The sequence below is a fragment of the Leucoraja erinacea genome, chromosome 1 (genome assembly GCF_028641065.1).
Source record: "Leucoraja erinacea ecotype New England chromosome 1, Leri_hhj_1, whole genome shotgun sequence".
Classification (NCBI taxonomy): Eukaryota; Metazoa; Chordata; class Chondrichthyes; order Rajiformes; family Rajidae; genus Leucoraja; species Leucoraja erinaceus.
The window spans coordinates 22381565-22403988 of record NC_073377.1 but is presented as its reverse complement, the minus strand read 5'-3'; the positions used below and the strand labels follow the sequence as shown (position 1 = coordinate 22403988).

The window sequence follows — 22424 nt, the reverse complement described above, 5'->3', positions numbered from 1 at the left end:
ATGCTGTCTGACCCGTTGAAATACCCCAGCACCTTGTTTCTATCTTTACTGTAGGAACTCAGAGGGTCAGGCAGCATCCATGGAGAGAAATGAACAGCCGACTTTTCGGGCCAAATTCTTGTATTTTTTTCTCTTTTGGAGTACCCTTCAAAATATAGAAACACCTTTTATATATTTTGACAAAGGAAGTGCACTTTTCTGTGTGCTTTGGTTTCTAAACCCAAATAGGGTGTCTATTTACTTATAATAGACACAAAATGCTGGAATAACTCAGCAACTCTGGAGAGCGGGAATGTGATGTTTCGGGTCGAGACTCTTCTTCAGAGTGAGAGTCAGGGGAGAGGGAGACGAGATATGGAAGGGTAAGGTGTGAAAAAGACACAGATCGAAGGTGATCACATAGAAAAATAGATGCTGGAGTAGGCCATTCGGCCCTTCAAGCCAGTACCACAATTCAATATGATCATGGCTGATCAGCTAAAATCAGCCCTCATTCCTGCTTTTTCTCCATATCCCTTGATTCCTTTAACCCTAAGAGCAAAATCTAACTCTCTCTTGAATACATCCAGTGAATTGGACTCCACTGCCTTCTGTGGCAGATAATTTCAGATTCACAACTCTCTGGGTGAAAACGTTTTTCCTCATCTCAGTCCTAAATGGCATACCCCTTATTCTTAACTGACCCCGGGTTCTGGACGCCCCCTACATCAGGAACATTTTTCCTGCATCTAGAGAATCTAGAATTTAGGCATCTGCCTGTCCAATCTTTTAAACCGTTTACATGTTTCTATAAGATATCCTCTCATCCTTCTAAATTCCAGTGAATACAAGGAACTTACTAATGTTTCTTTATAACCAAAATGGTTTGATCTTCCTCTTGCTTGGTTCTTAACACAAGGATATAAATAAAAGGGGAAAATGACAAATTTGCACAGTGGGGTTGCAGAAACATGTTCTCTGTGGGCTCTTTTGACACAAGTGTGAAAACACGTGCCTAATAGTTGATTGACACAAGGGGGTTGAAGGCAAGTCTTTCTCTGTTTGGAGCCCGGCGTCACAAGGTACCTGCCCCAATGAATGTGGCCGAGGGGCGGGGATTGCAGAGCACGCAGACTTTGCGCCTGAGAAACCCACTTACCGGGAAAAAAATGAATCGAGAGTCTAACCGGGTAAGAGAGAGAGAGAGAGAGAGAGAGACCAGCCAACCAAAATATTCGATTGATAGAAAGTAAATAAAAAGTAGGGAAAGGGGAGCTTTCTTTAAAATAAAAATACAGAAGTCGTTAAAAAAAGGGAAGCATGTGGGTTGGTTAAATGGTTGTTTCTCTTTAAAAAGAATGAATGATCCAAGCAATGTTGTGTGCAGTGCATTGGGTAGGGGGTGTTGCTGGCGAATCCTCCCGCGAGGAACTCTCTCCTCCATCCCTTCCGCCAACCCCGGGAAACAAATGTTTCGCTTTCGTCTGCCTTTATCTTTAACTTTGTATCTTCTTGAGGTGGAACTGGCAATAGTGTGTATCCGATCTGTTAAAAAAAAAAGCAGTTTCTGTGTACTGTCCGCGTTCTTTTCGCACTTGAACTTTAAGGGGGCGACATATAATTGCACAAGTGCAACCCAAACCTTGCATTTTAAATATTGTAATGATTTCATCATTGAAGGTCGATTTTACACGGTTTAATTTTGAATGCTTCTCTTTGATTCCATCTCATTCAGGTTGTGGTTCCTTTTTATTTTGCTCTTCAGTCTCGTCCTTTGCACGCAGGTTGTCAGTTCGCATGGAACAATTTGACTTTTCCGCCCTACATCTGCAAACCTCCCCCCCCCCCACCCCCCCCCCAAAAAAAAGTATCTTGCCTCAACCCATCCCATTCTATTTCTCTCGCTCGTTTAACATTTTCTCTCACTCAGCGACATTGCAATAACAACAACACACAAAATGAGAAAGCATCGCTTCCATTTTATTGTAGTTGGACATTGCAAATGACACAGTTGCATTTCGTTTGCAAAGTTGCCTTTTTTGAGGAATGGAGCTTCGGGTGCTGCCTAGACACATTGTATCGGGATAGTAGCAACACGAGAAGGGGTGCAGCTTTCAAATGCATCATAACTGGAGCAGGGAGGGAGCCATCTATTTTGCAATGGGAGAGCCTGGACGAAGATATTGCAGTGGGGTTTAACATTTGAAAGTTGTGAGGACCCTCAGGCAGTATTGGAGGCAGACAGACAGACAGCGCCGCGCAACGGCGGGTTACAAAAGGTCAGAAATGCCCCGGATATACATTGGATACATTGTGGCTTTTTTTCTGGTAAAATGTCACGATATTGAAAGTGAGAGTAGCAATGTTCCCATGCAGGCTCTGATCCCCACAAAGTGTAGACACTCTTCCAGAAACTTTCAAAAACCTCCTCCAAGCTCTCTCGTTACTGTGCCTTTTCGTGGGAGAGGGGGAAAACAACCCCCAAATCCGCCACACAAATAAACGCTGGCCAGGAGCATCTGTGACTCTCCCGCAAAAGTTTAGGATTTCAAGCATTTGATCAAAAACCCAATATTTCGGATGATCAAAAAGAGAGATCAAGGTAATTTTAACCCCAAAAAGAGAAACCAAAACACACATCGATGCAGTAAAAGTTTGTGGTCTCTGATGCCACTGGAGTAGTATTTAAGAGGTCCATGTTGAATTATATTTTGTAGCCAGGAAGGTTAAAATTGACAAGTGTTTTTGCTTAAAAGTTGGATTTTGTAGCTGGTTGAATAGAGTTCCAAATTATTCACTTGGGAATTTTTTTTAAGGATTAAAAAAAAACCCAGTCCTGATGTTTTGTTTCTTGTTAAGAAGATGCGTGTGGTCACTTTGGTGGGTGTTTGGAAGCAAATTGCTTTTAGTATCGGGAGATGTGGAACCTAGGAGTTTGAGGGGGAATCGATGTCGGATTCATTCATTTTAAGTACCTCCTGTTGCATAATGATGCCGCTACTACAGTGATTCCGTCTTGTTCGTTTGTGCATTCGTGTGTTTTGCAACTCGAAGTCTGGTGAATTGTTTTTAAAATCGAGTGCGAAAGAAATAAAACATTAAACTTGGGAATTCGTTTCTGATTTTCCATGTTTCTAGGCTTGTGTAATTTTGTCAAAATGCATCACCAACAGCGAATGGCTGCCTTAGGGACGGACAAAGAGCTGAGCGATTTACTGGATTTCAGTGCGGTAAGAGAATCCATTCATGGCAGGTGGTGAGAAGGCGAGTGCACGGCAAAGAACTCGAGTCCAGCCAGGGCTAGTCGGCAGAGAGAGGAGCGTTGCCAGTTCAGACAGAAGCCCTTTTCCTCTTAGCCTTTCAAAATGCTCTGTGCATTTAGCAATGTAGCCACAATAAGAAACTTCAACCCCCCTCAAAAATAATAAACAAGTCACATAATAGTCCACTTAATTCTAATCCTGCGATGTGCTAACAATTGGTTTCGAAGGTCGCGTTTAAATACGGCACTTTTGATGGTTGCTGGAGGAATATCTCTTTGAGAAATGGGTTTCGGAAGTTTGGTCAGGAGAGTGCCAGGCGGAAATATAGCCGGTGGCGATTTCAACCCTTTTCCTTTTTTTCGCTGCTTTTCTCTCTCCTTAACGTTTGTGCTCGCAGATAAGTGGCTCGAAGAGTTAATCGGTAATCAAATCCATTACCAGTGAAAAAGGGGCGCAGGCGTGTTTATGGTAAGATCTGTGCGAAGAAGTGCCGCGAAACTTTTCACATCGACTTTTGTTAAAATAAAACAAATTACAGCATTGATAGTGGGAACGAGTTGCCACGGCTGCATTGCGAAGGAGGAGATGCTGTCATTTAAAAAAAAAGTCTGATATGGAAATCTGAAACACTTTTTGGGCAGTGAGCATTTTTTTAAAACACTTTTATTGCAATTTGATTTCTTATAGATGTTTTCACCGCCTGTGAGTAGTGGGAAGAATGGACCAACGTCCCTGGGAAGTGGCCATTTCGGGGGTTCAAGTATGTAAATGATTACTTCATGTTTGTATATTTGGATATTCGGGCTTTTCAGCTTCGTTTCCTACGAATCTCTATTGATTCATGCCAGGCACAAATGTCTCAACTAACTTGGACCGCTCTTCTGACCTGTCTTGTTAAGGCGGTTGAAGGCAATCGCTTATCAACTGCACATCTCGCACGTTTAAGTAACGGTGCTTCCTCACGGTATTAACAGGAGTAGACTGTTACAGATTTAGCAGGTCGATTATTATTCGGCTGTTTAGTTGTTTTGAGTCGGGGTTGATTCGTACTGCTACAAAAATCTTGCTTTCAATTGCCGAAGCATAGAAAATATGTGAATGTGGTACATTCTGTTTTTGATGTTTTAAACAAAAAAATAATTGTTGGGCATTCAATGAAGTTAGTTTTGGGGGTGGGGCAGGGAGACAGGGATGCTTCCTGTCAGGTATGTGTACAAATGTTGGAAATAACTTGGGAGAGCCAACCGATGGATTTAGCTAATTTTTTTTTCAAGGCTAATAGAATTGATTCATTAAAACCTTTTATAGCATAGTGATTTCAACAGAATTTAGGTGCTATAAATGATAGCTGAATTGTAAAGAAAGTATCTATAATCAAGTTTTGTTTGGATGACAGAACACCTGCCACTTACAAATTCGTTGTTCAACAGAATATTTGATACATGCGCATGCTTTAAATCTGAGGAATTATTTTTGCTTTGTTTTGAATGAAAGTAGTAACATTCACTAGTATTTACTATGTTGAATAAACATTTTTTTTTTAAAGTGAGTTTGTAAATACATGGTGCACTTTTGGCTCTCAGCTATTTTAAGCCATGCTAGCTGGTGGGTGGGAATTTTCATTTCATACCTGATTCACTCAAATATCAAGAAGGTGTAATACAGAGTGTATTTTAATGTATGGATGAAAAGAAACATGATACATAAGAACAATTTTTTTTTTAACACAAATAATTTACAAACTGTCACGAAGGAAGGATGCACAAATTTGACATACTTTAAGTAATATCTATTCATAGGTAATAATGTATGTTCTCGAATCTTCAGATGGCTGCAGGAAATACAGATTTTGTGCTTGTTCCTTTTTAATTTGAACCACAGCAGTTGAATGCTTCTAAAATGCTTCGGAACAAATAATAAATATTTGAATCAAAACTGTAACTGACATTTATAATCAGAAGTTTAAATGGCAGCTTCAAACAGCACAATTCCATTGTATATTGGAGGTCATTGGATTTATCGTGTAACATTGTGATGCAGTATTGGGATTTGAATTTTTTATTAGAATATTTTTTCTTGTTATGGTCTGTGAAAAACACTTGACCAATTCAGTTTTTCACACTGTTTAGTTCTCTGTATTTAATGCAACATTGACCTGAAATTGATAGATCTATTTCTGTTAAAAATGAATGGAAATGTTGCTTGTTATGGTAAATAATTTATCAATGAATTTTGGGACTGATTGAGTAAACAAATGCTTTATGCATGTGTCGAATCTAATGTAAACAATTACAACGTTGAGAGTAGTAACGGATAGTGATATAATATCTGTGAATGGTGCATAAAGAGCTGACATCAATTATATGTTAGGTTTGTAATTATTGGAGTTCCAGATCTCCCCCCCCCCCCCTTAACATATAGAGGTTATTGATAAGAATTATTGTTTATGGATCGATTAAACCTCTGCATCCGCCCCCTCCCACTCCTTTGTCTACCCCGAATAGTGCCTACATAAGCAGTTAAGTTGTAATTTGAAATTTATTTTTTGCTTAAATGCTCCATTTTGGTTTAAAATCAGAGCTGTGATGAAAGGTGCTATTGGAGTTTTGTCTGTGGGATTTGTATGCAGTTTTGGATATATGGGTTTCTGAAATAAATGGAAAAAAACCCACCCCAACATCATTTGCACATAAAACATTAATTCTGCAAGCCTCAATAACAGTGAGGTTTGTTTTTGTCCTTGGAGTATATTTTAAAAAAAAAACCATTATATTTAGTGGAAGATTATTGGGATTTTTCTCTCAAAATCAGTGACTAATTGTATTTCAGATTCATTTTTGGGTGTGGCGTATTTATATTTTTTCCATTCTGTTAAAAGTCCTTACATTTTAAAGTCCACAGTATTGTATGCTGTTAAAAGTAAGACAAAACCTTTCAAAGAAACGCCATTCTGCTTTTAAATGTTAGCCTTGAATGATCAAGATAACTATGTTACAATTTCAGCTTTTTATTTGGCAGCGATTCACTTATTCTTTCTGGATCAGGATGGGATGCCGACGGTTCCTGTTAAATGAATGACTTGTATGAATGTTTTGTTTATATTTTGGCTTTGTGTGAAATCAACGGGAACAAATATGATTTTTTTGGCCTGCTTGTTATAGAAAAGTATAGGAAGACACATTTTGGTTAGTAAAATAACTTAATTGACACCAGTCCGAATTGGAATTTTGTTATTATCTTGTAGAAAGATAGCAGTTAAATATTGTGATCACAATGATTACTGTACAGAAGGATAACTGATTTTTTTTTGATTTCCAAATACATTATATTGAAAGGTGTAATCAAAAACTGTTTTCAAACTGAATGCATTCAATTCAAAGGAATTAAAACAAAAGGTGTTGGTAAATTTCGTATATTAATTGGTTGGAGATGATTTTAGCTATACCTTTTAATAGATGTTTAGTTTCCGTTATTTCATAATGTATTTTCCCCTCTGATGAAGCAGTGTTTTGGTTTCAATTCAGAATATTAGTTTTTCTTCTTCTTTCTGAGCAACAATCTGTTCTGTAGCTGAATCTGTCCATTTTCAGGAAGTGATACATTACACTTTTTGATAATCGCCTGTTACATCATGTTTCGTATACAATTATACTGTTTGAGCAAAGGTGTAGTGATAAAAACATTACCAATATGGAACAGCATATGGAAGTGGAAGATGATATTTGCAAGTTTTCCCAAATACTTAAATTGGAGAATTGGTTGGAAGTTTACATGGAGTACCTATGATCTGAATGAAATTATTTGCTGTAAAAAGTCTTAATTTTAGCTTAATTTTAACAATAATGCCTGATTGCCTATTCGGTCTTGTAAGGGTTAAATTGAGTAATTACAAGGAGCAAGATGGCTCACTGTTGTTTGTTCCTTGATTGTTGCACTGTAAGTGTAAAAGTCAGGCTGGCAGATTTGGCAGGCCCTAAGTAACAATTGTATGAGCAATTGCATAGAACTGCGTATGGGTAGCCCAGAGGGTTTTCATTTTGAATTTCAAAAGGTTCTGACAGCTTTATTTGGCCTGGTGGGTTTAACATTGCAATTTAGCTGCAAAAATACAAGTGTTTCTTAAAGATGTTTTGTACACGTTGTCTTGACTTTTGAATAGTTTTGTTTTTTCTGCACTTCTGGAGGTTTGCTTACTGTTTTGTTCCAAATAATTGAGATGCCATAATATATTGATTGTGGGTGCTCAGGGGTGTAACCAACAAATTTGTAGTGAGCGTAAATGCCCTTTATCATTTTTTTCAGCATCCTGTGGGAATTTTCTTAATCAGAAGTCAACCATAGTTGGTGGTGTCTGTGGAGGCAAATGCACTCTGATTTAGCTGACTTTGGAACTGGCTTTCAATTGTGCCATTCTTTGTTTTTTACTGCAAAAAAAACCTTGCTGGCAGCTTTTTGGCTAAGCCCTCATAAGAGCAACACCATTAATCATGTCTTTTTCTCCCCTCTCACATGGAAACGTAACCTCTTTTGTCCAAGTAAGATGGCTTTGTTGCAATGTTTTATGTTGACAAGTCAGAATTAGCACACTTAGCGTGGTCTATGTTGAAAATTCTGATGTCGACTGGAACAACGGGAAAAAGGTGGAGGCAAAAAAGTGGCATCTTCAGAAATGTAAAGTTGCAAATGTAATTTAAGTATCAAGATTCCTATTCTAGTTAACAGAAGTAAAGAATGCTTGTTTAAAATTGAAAATGTGGGTTATTCACAACTAGAACCAATGGCTTCAGCGAAATACTTCAGCGACTTGAATGTGGTAATTTGACCTAATATTTTCTCCATTCAATTGGATTATTTTGCACAAAAGTGATAAGAACGTGGTTTGGGATAAAACCAATTGATCTGAAGAATTGTTTCTAATTATGAGCTGTGTGGTCTTCCCTGTTAGTAATGTGAAATTTTAGGTGGGCTCATGCAACCTACTGCTGGGTTTGTCTTGCTTCAGATTCATACAATGGTTAATGACATTAATGTTTACCCTGAGGAATGTAGCGAGCGGCAGTAAAAATCAGAACTCCTTTCCACAAGGGGAATCGAGTATTCACTCTCCTGCGATCTGAATCAAAACTATTAATTTTTGAAAGGACCAATCGATAGTTGACATGAGATAGTGTATGAAAAGATGTATTTAAATGCTTTCATGAGCCAAGATTGAAATTCGGTGTAAGGATGATGGAGAGAGTGGATGACCTTTGATTTCCCACCCTTACAGACTGTTATCCCAGAGAACAAAGCATGCACACTTACACACCAAATAATTATGTTGCGATACATTTGTCGCTGAACTTGTGTCAAAAGGCAAAGCAGTTTATGGTCTTTTAGTAGAAACAAGGAACTGCAGTTGCTGATTAATACACAAAGTGCTGGAGTAACTCAGAAGATTAGTAAGCATCTCTGAAGAACATGAATAAGTTGATGTTTTGGGTCGGAACAAGGGTCCCGATCAGAAACGTCATCAATCCATGTTCAGTAAAGATGTTGCTTGATCTGCTGAGTTACTTCAGCACTTTGTGTCCTTTTTATATTCTTTTAGGTTGCATTGACAGATTATTTGATTGTCTAAAGATGCCAGTTTCTGTTGTGTTAAAGGTGACTCCTTGGGCACAATTATTCACCTTTAAAGTGAATGGACACCTTGAATCAGAAGATTGCGGTTTAAAGTCCTACACCAAAGCACAAAATTCAAGGTGGCACCCAAATGCTGCATTAACCCAGTTGCAGTTTTTTTTAGATGGATGTTTAAGGCCCTTATGGTCTCTTAGATGAATAAAACATTCCAGGATTCTTTTTCAGAGATGATCTAGTTTAGTTTAGAGATACAGCACGGAAACGGGCTGTTCGGCCCACCGGGTCCGCACCGACTAGCGATCCCCGCATATTAGCACTATCCTACACACACGAGGGGCAATCTTTTACATTTAACAAGCCAATTTACCTACCTACCTGTACTTCTTTGGAGTGTGGGAACAAAACAGAAGATCTCGGAGAAAACCTAAGCGATCACAGGGAGAATGTACAAACTGCGTACAGACAGCACCTGTAGTCTGGATCGAACCCACGTCTCTGGCGCTGTAAAGCAGCAACTCTACCGCTGTGTCACCGTGCCGCCATGATCAAAGATTTATCCTGGTCAATGATTATCCTACAATTAACATTATGCAAAAATATAACATTGGCATTATCACATAGAGCAGTTTGGATGTTGAACTCTTTTTTTCCCCAATACAAGCTGCTTGACCTGCTTAGTTCCTCCAGCAGTTTTGTTCTTTGCTCCAGATTTTAACATCTGTTGCATTTGCTCACAATATAAAGGCTTATATTTTATACATAGGCGGATAGATTGCTGCTCACTTTTTTCCATCATGGATTAATATCTGATCATGGATCTAATGTTTTATATGTTTAAGGATGTAAAGTCTGCTTTTTTTGTGTCCGTGTTTAAAAAATGAATGGTAATTTTAACACAGAGGTCAGTAATTTAAATGCTAAGGAGCCCTTTTAACAGAGTGCTATTGTGGTTTTTGTACAATGTTTCATAGAAACAGACATAGAAAATAGGTGCAGTAGGAGGCCATTTGGCCCTTCGAGCCAGCACCGGCATTCATTGTGATCATGGCTGATCGTCCCCTGTCAATAACCCGTGCCTGCCTTCTCCCCATATCCCTTGACTCCACTAGCCCCTAGAGCTCTATCTAACTCTCTTAAATCCATCCAGTGACTTGGCCTCCACTGCCCTCTGTGGCAGGGAATTCCATAAATTCACAACTCTCTAGGTGAAAAGTTTTTTTTTTTTTTTTTTTTTTTCCTCACCTCACCTCAGTCTTAAATGACCTCCCCTTTATCCTAAGACTGTGGCCCCTGGTTCTGAACATTTTTCCAGCATCTAGCTTGTCCAGTCCTTTTATAATGTTATATGTTTCTATAAGATATCCCCTCATCCTTCTAAACTCCAGTGAATACAAGCCTGGTCTTTTCAATCTTTCCTCTAATGACAGTCCCGCCATCACAGGGATCAATCTTGTGAACCTATGCTGCACTGCCTCAATCACAAGGATGGCCTTCCGCAAATTAGGAGACCAAAACTGCTCACAATACTCCAGATGTGGTCTCACCGGAACCCTATACAACTACAGAAGAACCTCTTTACTCCTATACTGAAATCCTCTGTGAAGAATGAAGGCTATCATTCCATTAGCTTTCTTCACTGCCTGCTGTGCCTGTAAGCCAACTTTCAGTCACTTACAAGAACGCCCAGGTCTCACTGCATCTCCCCCTTACCTAATCTTACGCCATTGAGATATGATCTTCCCCCTTGTTTTTGCCGCCAAAGTGGATAACCTCACATTTATCTATATTATACTGCATAACTGCCATGCATCTGCCCACTCACTCAACCTGTCCAGGTCACCCTGCAACCTCCTAACATCCTCTTCACAGTTCACATTGCCACCCAGCTTTGTGTCATCCGTAAACTTGCTAGTGTTGCTCCTAATTCCCTTTTCCATATCATTAATATAATAGAAACAGTTGCGACCCCGAGCCTTGTGGCACTCCACTCGCCACTGCCTGCCATTCTGAAAAGGACCCGTCCACTCCTACTCTTTGCTTCCGGTCTGCCAACCAATTTTCTATCCATGTCAACACCCTGCCTCCAACCATGTGCTCTAATTTTATTCACCACTCCCGTGCGGGACCTTATCAAAGGCTTTCTGAAAGTCTAGATTCACTACAGTGGCTTGCAAAAGTTTTCATACCCCTTGAACTTTTCCACATTTTGTCACGTTACAACCACAAACGTAAATGTATTTTATTGGGATTTTATGCGATAGACCAACACAAAGTGGTGCATAATTGTGAAGTGGAAGGAAAATGATACATGGTTTTCAAATTTTTTTACAAATAAAAAACTGAAAAGTGTGGCATGCAAAAATATTCAGCCCCCCTGAGTCAATTCTTTGTAGAACCACCTTTCGCTGCAATTACAGCTGCAAGTCTTTTGGGGTATGTCTCTACCAGCTTTGTACATCTAGAGACTGAAATTTTTGCCCATTCTTCTTTGCAAAATAGCTCAAGCTCAGTCAGATTGGACGGAGATCGTCTGAGAACAGCAATTTTCAAGTCTTGCCAGAGATTCTCAATTGGATTTAAGTCTGGACTTAGACTGGGCCATTCTAACACATGAATATGCTTTGATCTAAACCATTCCATTGTAGCTCTGGCTGTATGTTTAGGGTCGTTGTCCTGCTGGAAGGTGAACCTCCACCCCAGTCTCAAGTCTTTTGCAGACTCTAACAGGTTTTTTTCCAAGATTGCCCTGTATTTGGCTCCATACATCTTCCCATCAACTCTGACCAGCTTCCCTGTCCCTGCTGAAGAAAAGCATTCCCACAGCATGATGCTGCCACCACCATGTTTCACAGTGGGGGTGGTGTGTTCAGGGTGATATGCAGTGTTAGTTTTCCGCCACACATAGCGTTTTGCATTTAGGCCAAAAACTTCAATTTTGGTCTCATCTGACCAGAGCACCTTCCTCCACATGTTTGCTGTGTCCCCCTCATGGCTTGTGGCAAACTGCAAACGGGACTTCTTATGGCTTTTTTTCACCAATGGCTTTCTTCTTGCCACTCTTCCATAAAGGCCCGATTTGTGGCGTGCACGACTTATAGTTGTCCTGTGGACAGATTCTCCCACCTGAGCTGTGGATCTCTGCAGCTCCTCCAGAGTTACCATGGGCCTCTTGGCTGCTTCTCTGATCAATGCTCTCCTTGCCCGGCCTGTCAGTTTAGGTGGACGGCCATGTCTTGGTAGGTTTGCAGTTGTGCCATACTCTTTCCATTTTCGTATGATGGATTGAACAGTGCTCCATGAGATGTTCAAAGCTTGGGATATTTTTCTATAACCTAACCCTGCTTTAAACCTCTCCACAACTTTATCCCTGACCTGTCTGGTGTGTTCCTTGGGCTTCACTAATGTTCTCTAACAAACCTCTGAGGCCTTCACAGAACAGCTGCATTTATACTGAGTTTAGATTACACACAAGTGGACTCTATTTACTAATTATGTGACTTCTGAAGGCAATTGGTTGCACTGGATTTATTTAGCGGTATCAGAGTAAAGGGGGCTGAATACATTTGCATGCCACACTTTTCAGTTTTTTATTTGTAAAAAATTTGAAAACCATGTATCATTTTCCTTCCACTTCACAATTATGCGCCACTTTGTGTTGGTCTATCACATAAAATACCAATAAAATACATTTACGTATGTGGTTGTAACGTGACAAAATGTGGAAAAGTTCAAGGGGTATGAAAACTTTTGCAAGCCACTGTACATCCACTGGCACCCCTTCATTCATTTTACTTGTCACGTCCTCAAAAAATTCCAGAAGATTAGTCAAACATGATTTCCCTTTCATAAATCCATGTTGACTTGGACGAATCCATTTACTGCTATCCAAATTCCCCATTATTACCTCTTTAATAATTGACTCCAGTATCTTTCCCACCACTGAAGTCATGCTAACTGGTCTGTAATTCCCCATTTCCTCTCTCGTTCCTTTCTTGAAAAGTGGGATAACATTAGCTATCCTCCAATCCACAGGAACTGATCCTGAATCTATTGATAATTGGAAACTGATCACCAATGCTTCCACTATTTCTAGAGCCACCTCCCTGAGGACCCTGGGATGCAGACCATCAGGCCCAGGGGATTTATCATCCTTCAGTCCTATTAGCCTACCCAATAATATTTCTCGCCTAATGAAAATTTCTTTCAGTTCCTCTACCCCCTTAGATCCTCTGTCCTCCACTTCATCTGGGAGATTGTTTGTGTCTTCCTTAGTGAAGACAGATCCGAAGTACCTATTCAACTCTTCTGCCATTTCCTTGTTGCCCATAATAATTTCACCCATGTCTGCCTTCAAGGGACCCACATTTGACATTGCTACTCTTTTTCCTTTAACATATCTAAAGAAGCTTTTACTGTCCTTCTTTATATTCCTGGCCAGCTTCTCTTCGTACTTCATCTTTTCAGCCCGTATTGTTTCCTTCTGTTGTCCTATGAAAATTTCTCGATCCTCTAGTTTTTGGCTACACTTTGCTGTGTTATACATCTTTTCGTATCTTCATATATCCGTAACGTTTCTTGTCAGCCACGGTTGCCTCGTACTCCCCATAGAATCTTTCTTCCTTTTTGGGAATCCGTTGTGCTTATAACCATATAACCATATAACAATTACAGCACGGAAACAAGCCATCTCGGCCCTACAAGTCCGTGCCGACACAACTTTTTTTCCCTTAGTCCCACCTGCCTGCACTCGTACTATAACCCTCCATTCTCTTCTCATCCATATGCCTATCCAATTTATTTTTAAATGATACCAACGAACCTGCCTCCACTACTTCCACTGGAAGCTCATTCCACACCGCTACCACTCTCTGAGTAAAGAAGTTCCCCCTCATGTTACCCCTAAACTTCTGTCCCTTAATTCTGAAGTCATGTCCTCATGTTTGAATCTTCCCTATTCTCAAAGGGAAAAGCTTGTCCACATCAACGCTTTCCACAAATAATTTAGGCATTTTATTTGTTTTGGTATCTGTGCAATCTGAACGTTAGCGTTTTTACTATATTCCAGGCATGCTTCATGACATTTAGTCCTGTTCCCTGATCTTAGTCTTTTTTGGAGCCTAGTCTAAATTTAATTCTGGTTCTTTGGCCATTTGCTGGTAACTTTTATCTTTGGTAAGGATGTGTACACATTTTTATTGAAATTGACTGGTTGCAGTCCTTTGAAGTTTCTTTTGATCTTTTCTGCTCGAGCTAAAAACTCTATATAGTATTAGTTAAAATAAAGTAGCACAATGTTTCTAGTGTGTCTGTATGATTTATCTTAATTTTTCTTCAGCTACCCTCTCTAATCCATGACCTGTGATGTAATGGCTCAGGCTGATATGCCTTTAGATCCAGCAGCATGGGATGGCTTGTTCGCAGCCTTCATGTCCTCAACCCTTTTTATTTTTAGTAATGACTCCCTGTTCTGTCACACACCTCGCATCACCCAAACCATGTTTGCCAAGGCTAGTGTGGTTCAGATTTTGGTTCATAATTGTCACATGTACAGAGATACGGTGAAAAGCTTTGTTTCGCGTGCTATCCAAACAGATCAGATAAACCCTGCACAGATACAATCAGTTCAAAATCAAGCACAATAGATGGAGCAAAGGGGAAGATACAAAGAGAGGATATAGTTCTCAGCATTGGAGCGCATCAGTTACTTCGAAAAGTAGAAACCGAAGCTACATCGAAGATAGGAGAGGATAGCTAGTAGATCAATTATGTAGGCAGTAGGGGCATGGAACCAGTGGTCAATGGTCCAGTGAGGTGTGGGAGCAGAAGGTGGGATATTGACAAAAATGAGACGGATTGGTGAGAGAGTTAGGTAAGGTTAAGAGATTAACATAAAATGCAAGGGGTTATCTGAAGCTGGAAAATTAATCGATCATACTGAGTTGTAGACCACCTTGGTGCAATATAAGATGCTGTTCTAGTTTTTGCTGGGCTTCACCCCAGGCCAAAGATGGACAGGTTATTGAGGGAATGCGAAGGGTAGTTGAAATGCTGGCAACAGGGAGCTTGGGATGACCATTGTGGACATTAAAATATAACAAAATAGACATTATAAAAAGACAATAGACAATAGGTGCAGGAGTAGGCTATTCGTTACTTCGAGCCAGCACGGCCATTCAATGTGATCATGGCTGATCAAAGAGTTTGTGAAACTTGTCTTTCTTCAAATTATTTTACAATATGTCCTCAAAATTCATCAATTCTTTTCTCTGCCCCTTTCAGTAGGTTTTGAGCAAATGTGTGCACTTTTCAAGCAGGAAACAAAATGCTGGTATATGATGAAGTTTTAAAAACTAAAGCTGTGAATTACATGTTTAGGCCTCCGGCAGTGATATGGATGTTTTTGGAAACATTTACAGTGCCACTGATGGAAAATGTATTGCATGTTGCTGGTATGTAATCCTTAACCCTAAAGAATAAAGCAATAAATATTGAGAAGTGGTGAAAAGTGTTCCTTTTTTTTTAAAGGAAAATGCAATCTATTTGGAATAACTATTTATTTGAAGGCTTTTTCATGAGGATTTTACTCTGCATTATCTCCATCCCCTATTCTCCTCTTCTGAAAATGGAGATTCATTCTAACAAAAATATTTTGCGATGTTAGCCATATTGTATCTTAATATTTGGGATTGGGACCATTAGTGTCTATTTGTGTCTTCACATGGCGTCCGGAGTCCGGGATTCCTCGTGGGGACCTGAGGGGGAAGAAGAAGCTCCTAAAGCCGGCCCGCGGCCAACTTCTACCGCGGGTCCGGCATGGACTTACCATCACCCCTGGAGGGGAGCTTCGACCGCCGGCCGTGCGGTCTGCGGTGCTTCTGGCTGCGCCGGGAACTTTAAATCTTCATCCACCGGCCTGCGGCCTACACCGACCCAAAGCCGCGGTCTCCGGTGGGGAAGTGCTGACTCTGGACTTACCTGGACTTTTACCTGTCTGATGCCCGCAGCGACGGCTGCGGAGGGTTGAGCTCCAGACCACGGGGGGAAATGGGGGAGGACTGGCCAAATTTTGTGCCTTCTGCCACAGTGATGAATACTGTGGTGGATGTTTGTGTTAAATTTTTATTGTGTATTGTGTGTTCTTTATCATTGTACCGCAGCTGACAAATTCATTTCACTTGCACTTTATGTGCAATGTGACGAATAAAACCGTATTGTGTTGTATGTGACTCAGTGATGTCTGTTTCTAGCCAACAGTGGATGAGAATTTGCTTTGAGATGAGAAACAAAAGAATGAGTATCATAATATCAATTGATTATGTAATCTGATGGGAGCAACCTTAAGTCCTTCGTGGTAGGTGCACTTCATTATATTGTGTGGTGCATTATAATTTTTGTGGGTGGGTAATAATCGGAATGAGGGCTTATAAACTATAATTAAGTAAATTAATGGATATGGCAACATTTTTGACGCTGCAATATGTTGGTCTTTGTCTAAATAAGTCTAGATAAACAGGGTCTGATTAGGAACAGTCAACATGGATTTGTGCCTGGAAGGTCATGTTTGACTAATCTTCTTGAATTTTTTGAAGAGGTTACTAGGGAAATTGACGAGGGTAAAGCAGTGGATGTTGTCTATATGGACTTTAGTAAGGCCTTTGACAAGGTTCCTCATGGAAGGTTGGTTAAGAAGGTTCAACTGTTGGGTATAAATGCAGGAATAGCAAGATGGATTCAACAGTGGCTGAATGGGAGAAGCCAGAGGGTAATGGTGGATGGCTGTTTATCGGGTTGGAGGCAGGTGACTAGTGGGGTGCCTCAGGGATCTGTGTTGGGTCCTTTGTTGTTTGTCATGTACATCAATGTTCTGGATGAAGGTGTGGTAAATTGGATTAGTAAGTAAGCAGATGATGCCAAGATAGGGGGTGTTGTGGATGATGAAAAGGATTTCCAAAGTCTACAGAGTGGTTTAGGCCATTTGGAAAAATGGGCTGAAAGATGGCAGATGGAGTTTAATGCTGATAAATGTGAGGTGCTACACCTTGGCAGGACAAATCAAAATAGGACGTACATGGTAAATGGTAGGGAATTGAAGAATACAGTTGAACAGAGGGATCTGGGTATAACCGTGCATAGTTCTTTGAAGGTGGAATTTCATATAGATAGGGTGGTAAAGAAAGCTTTTGGTATGCTAGCCTTTATAAATCAGAGCATTGAGTATAGAAGCTGGGATGTAATTTTAAAATTGTACAAGGCATTGGTGAGGCCAATTCTGGAGTATGGTGTACAATTTTGGTCGCCTAATTATAGGAAGGATGTCAACAAAATAGAGAGAGTACAGAGGAGATTTACTAGAACATTGCCTGGGTTTCAACAACTAAGTTACAGAGATAGGTTGAATAAGTTAGGTCTTTATTCTCTGGAGCGCAGAAGGTTAAGGGGGGACCTGATAGAGGTCTTTTAAAATGATGAGAGGGATAGACAGAGTTGATGTGGACAACCTTTTCCCTTTGAGAATAGGGAAGATTCAAGTAAGAGGACATGACTTCAGAATTAAGGGACAGAAGTTTAGGGGTAATATGAGGGAGAACTTCTTTACTCAGAGAGTGGTAGCGGTGTGGAATGAGCTTCCAGTGGAAGTGGTGGAGGCAGGTTCATTGGTATCATTTAAAAATAAATTGGATAGGCATATGGATGAGAAGGGAATGGAGGGTTATGGTATGAGTGCAGGCAGGTGGGACTAAGGGGAAAAAATTTTTGTTCGGCACGGACTTGTAGGGCCGAGATGGCCTGTTTCCGTGCTGTAATTGTTATATGGTTATATGGTTAAACAAGGAATAAGGCCTTGCAATGATCAATAAGATTTGTTCTACTGTCTTAAATCATTGTTGCATCAAGCACAATGTGGGGAGGCATATAATGTTCGTTTTCTGTTAATCAAACTTCTGATTATAGTTATTGATTATTTAATATTCATCCAATCATAGATTATAATTTTGAAGAATAACTATTCCAAACTGTTTTAGTAAGTGGGAGTGAAAGCTGGAGGGAAGATGCTGAAGTGGCAGGCTGTCTGGTTTTGAGAATGTAAATCTACGACAGTAGAAATAGAACAGGGGCAAATGTTGGGACCCTTGGATATTGCATCGGTTCAGATTATCTTCTAATTAATTCGACGATATACATAGAAACATAGGAAAAACAGGTACAGGGGTGAGCCATTCAATATGATCGTGGCTGATCATCCAAAATCAGTATCCCATTCCTGCTTTTTCAAATGCAAAGTCAAAAGTAGCCTTTATTGTCATTCAGATCTTGCGGTCTGAACAAAATTTTGTTGCCTTGCAGTCCTACATATAGTACAAAATGACAAAAACACACAATAAACACAAATTAACATCCACCACAGTGAGTTCACCAGGCACCTCCTCACTGTGATGGACGGCAAAAGTCTTAAGTCTTTGTCTCATCCCTTCTTATTCTCCCTCTGTGCTGAGGTGATCCAGGCTTCAGATGTTGTGACCCCGCCGGGCGATGGTAAGTAATGTCAGTCCCGCGGCTGAATCCGAGCTCCGCGAACGGGCCGGTTCAACTCTGCGGCCCGGGGTGGTCGGAGTTGCCGAAGCTGCAGCCTCTCCAGTCCAGCGGACGCAGCTGTTGTTGCGGGAGCTCCGGAGAACAGGTCCGCAACCTGTGACCTGCGAGCTCCCGACACTGGGCCCGCGGTCGGGTCGGGTGGCCGCTGCCGCCAGAACACTGCCCCAGCTCCGAGGCTGGATGGCTGCTGCCGCTGCCCCAGCTCCGATTCCCCCATATCCCTTGATTCCTTTAGCCCTAAGAGCTAAATCTAGCTTTCTCTTGAAAACATCCAGTGAATTGGCCTCCACTGCCTCCTGTGGCAGAGAATTCCACAGATTCACAACTCTCTGGGTGAAACATTTTTGATGCATGGTTTTATGCATTGGAGATCATATCACTCATTTTTTGTTGTTGTAAGTAACCAAAATGATTGAGGGCAGGATGTTAGTGGGGTTCAGACAGGATTTTTATGTTCCACATGGTCATGGGGTCAGACAGCATGGAAACTGGCCCTTCAGCCCCTCTATGCCAATCAAGATGCTCCATCTAAAGTAGTCCCGTTTACCTGGATTTAACCCACATCCCTCTAAATCTTTCCTTTCCAAGTACCTGTCCAAATGTGTGTGTGTGTGTTTTTTTTTAATGTTGTTATTATACCTGCTTCAGCTACTTCCTTTGGCATCTAGATCCATGCTGTGTGACTCTGACTCAAACAAATATCACAGCACTGATCCCTACAGCACAGCTCTTATTACAGATGTCCAGTCATAAAAAAAAAAAAACACCATCACTACATTCAGCCACTATCACCAAGTTAATATTCAATCAGCTTGCCAACCTGCCTTAAATTTCTTGTGCCTAAACCTTCTGGAGCAGACTCTTGTCAAGTCACACTGAAGTTCAGGTAAACCAGGAGTGCCAAGGTGCCTTCATCAAACTTCTTGGTTACATCCACAAAAATATATATATGATTCAGAGACATGAATAGAAACATAGAAAATAAGTGCATGAGTAGGCCATTCGGCCCTTTGAGCCTGCACCGCCATTCAATATGATCATGGCTGATCATCCAACTCGGTATCCTGTACCTGCCTTCTCTCCATACCCCCTGATCCCTTTAGCCACAAGGGCCACATCTAGCTCCCTCTTAAATATAGCCAATGAACTGGCCTCAACTACCATCTGTGGCAGCGAATTCCACTGATTCGGGAATAATCTTCCTGCATCAATCTCGTAATAGATGTCAGGAATTAGTCAATTTCCTATGATGAAGACTGTAAGATCAGGAAAGGGGAGGGAGGTGTCTAAGATGGTACAAATAAATTTGAGTGCAGGATGAAAATTGGTGGTGAAGTTGAAGTCTATGAGTTCTCATGGGTGCAGGAGGAAGTGCCGATGCAGTCATACATGTACCGGAGATTCGGGGATAGGGCTAGTGTACGCCTGGATCAGGGGGCCTAGCCTGTGAATGCAGAGCGGAACAACAGACATCCAACCATGTCATCTCTGGGTGCTTGCTCTACCACCCACTAAATGGAGCTCGGGGCCTGGTAGACATTGACGCAGAGACAACAACCTGGCTGTTCAACTTGAGATCTAACTATTCCTTTGGTTTATTTTTGTTTCATTCGCAAGAAGATGAGGGATTGTTCAACGTACCCTACAAAGAGACAGGCACAGCTGGGGCCCATGCGGGTACCCAGGGTCTTGGTGAGACCACACCTGGAGTATTGCGTGCAGTTTTTGGTCTCCAAATCTGAGGAGGACATTATTGCCATAGAGGGAGTGCAGAGAAGGTTCACCAGACTGATTCCTGGGATGTCAGGACTGTCTTATGAAGAAAGACTGGATAGACTTGGTTTATACTCTCTAGAATTTAGGAGATTGAGAGGGGATCTTATAGAAACTTACAAAATTCTTAAGGGGTTGGACAGGCTAGATGCAGGAAGATTGCTCCCGATGTTGGGGAAGTCCAGGACAAGGGGTCACAGCTTAAGGATAAGGGGGAAATCCTTTAAAACCGAGATGAGGAGAACTTTTTTCACACAGAGTGGTGAATCTCTGGAACTCTCTGCCACACAGGGTAGTTGAGGCCAGTTCATTGGATATATTTAAGAGGGAGTTAGATGTGGCCCTTGTGGCCAAGGGGATCAGAGGGTATGGAGAGAAGGCAGGTACGGGATACTGAGTTGGATGATCAGCCATGATCATATTAAATGGCGGTGCAGGCACGAAGGGCCGAATGGCCTACTCCTGCACCTAATTTCTATGTTTCTACCCATAGCTACACCTTGGACTTGGAGGAAGAGAGAGGAGTCAAAGGAGAAGTTGCTGCAAAGACTCTATCCCCTCCTCTGAATGCCTCCGTCTACACCACATCTCCGCCCAAGATGAGGTGTTCCATACTAGGCTAGGACATCCGAGATGTCCACATTCTTTAGGGAATGGGGGTTTCCGTCTCACGTCATAGATGAGGCCCTCACTCGTGTCTCCTCGGTACCCCGCAGCTCCGCCCTTCCTCTTTCTTTCCCTTGTCGCAACAGAGACCTAGTCCCCCTAATTACCTTCCTCCACATCAGACAACACGTTATCCTCCGAAATTCCCGCTACCTCCAACGGGATCCCACCACCAGCCACATTTTCCCATCTCCAGCCCTTTCCGCCTTCAGCAGAGACTGTTCCCTCCGCAACTCCCTGGTTAACTCATCCCTTCCAACCCAAACCACCCACTCCCCAGGTACGTTCCCCTGCAACCACAGAAGATGCAACACCTATCGCTATAACTCCTCCCTCGACTCTGTCCAGAGAGCCCGACAGTCCTTTCAGGTTAGGCAGAGGTTCACTTGCACCTCCTCCAACCTCATCTACTGTATCCGTTGTTCAAGATGTGGACTCTTATACATCGGCGAGACCAAAAGCGGACTAGGCGATCGTTTCGCGGAACACCTTCGCTCAGCCCGCCTGAACCAACCTGATCTCCCGGTTGCTGGATACTTTAATTCTCCTTCCTATTCCTACACATAACTTTCTGTCCTAGTTCTCCATTGTCAGAGTGAGGCCAAATGCAAAGTGGAGGAACAGCATCTCATATTTCGCTTGAGCAGCTTACAGCCCAGTTTTATGAATGTTGATTACTCTCATTTCAGGTAGCCCTGGTTTTCCCCCTCCCTCTCTCTATCCTTCCCCCACCCAAGTCACTACCTTCTCATTTTCACCCTACAAAGAGCTAACAATGGCTTATTTGCTCTGGTATTGTTACTTTTTTGCATACCTTTCATTCATTGTTCTTTATCTCTCCACTTCACCGTCTATATCTCTTGTTTCTCTTATCAACCACCAGTCTAAAGAAAGGTTTCCACCCAAAACGTCACCCTTTCCTTCGCTCCAGAGATGCTGCCTGTCCCGATGAGTTACTCCAACTTTTTGTGTCTAGACACAAAATGTTCCTTCTTGAACAATTTCCTTACTATGTCTGAATTAATTATGTTTCAGGTGTAGCATACCCAGATTACTCTTGGCTTCGGTTTATCCCCCCCCCCCCCCCCCCCCCCCCCACCCCACACATTAATTCCATCTACCATATTCATGCCCCCTTAACTTGTTCCACTGTAGACCCTATGTAATACTCTTCTCACTTTCCCCATGTAGCTTCCCCACTTTCCCCCATCAGCAAAGCAGGATGATATTTTGTCTCCTCATCTTGATCATCTAATTATCTTGTTTTGTTCCTTGTGGCAGCCAGTGGTTAACCTGAAATTGTTTATTCTTGCTTTGATTTGACACCATTCTCTATTTTTAACGATCATCCTACAAGGCCTTATTTTGTGTTGCGACCTTTTGTTTGGTATTGCAACAACTCGTGCTTTAAGTAGATCCATACAGAGTGCATCAACTTGTGTCTTGCTATCTATCCTGATTGTATCCTGAAAAAAAATACATTGATTTGCCCAGCAACTTTCCTTTCACACAAGGCAGATAGGG

General features: G+C 41.4%; 1 protein-coding gene across 10 annotated transcripts in view; it reads left to right on the top strand.

Moving 5' to 3' along the window:
* Nucleotides 1-1058: 1058 nt before the first annotated feature.
* tcf4 (transcription factor 4) overlaps nt 1059-22424 on the top strand; it is a 618702-nt gene continuing 597336 nt past the window's right edge. The window contains exons 1-3 of one of the 10 annotated variants that reach the window (XM_055662829.1): nt 1150-1169; nt 3118-3209; nt 3930-4002. In XM_055662829.1, coding sequence (XP_055518804.1) covers nt 3138-3209; nt 3930-4002 — 145 coding nt within the window. In that variant the 5' untranslated portion in view covers nt 1150-1169; nt 3118-3137. Of the gene's footprint in view, nt 1170-2304; nt 2582-3117; nt 3210-3253; nt 3711-3929; nt 4003-22424 lie in introns of those variants that run through there. The other 9 variants (XM_055662572.1, XM_055662498.1, XM_055662915.1 and 6 more) reach the window with 9 other exon arrangements.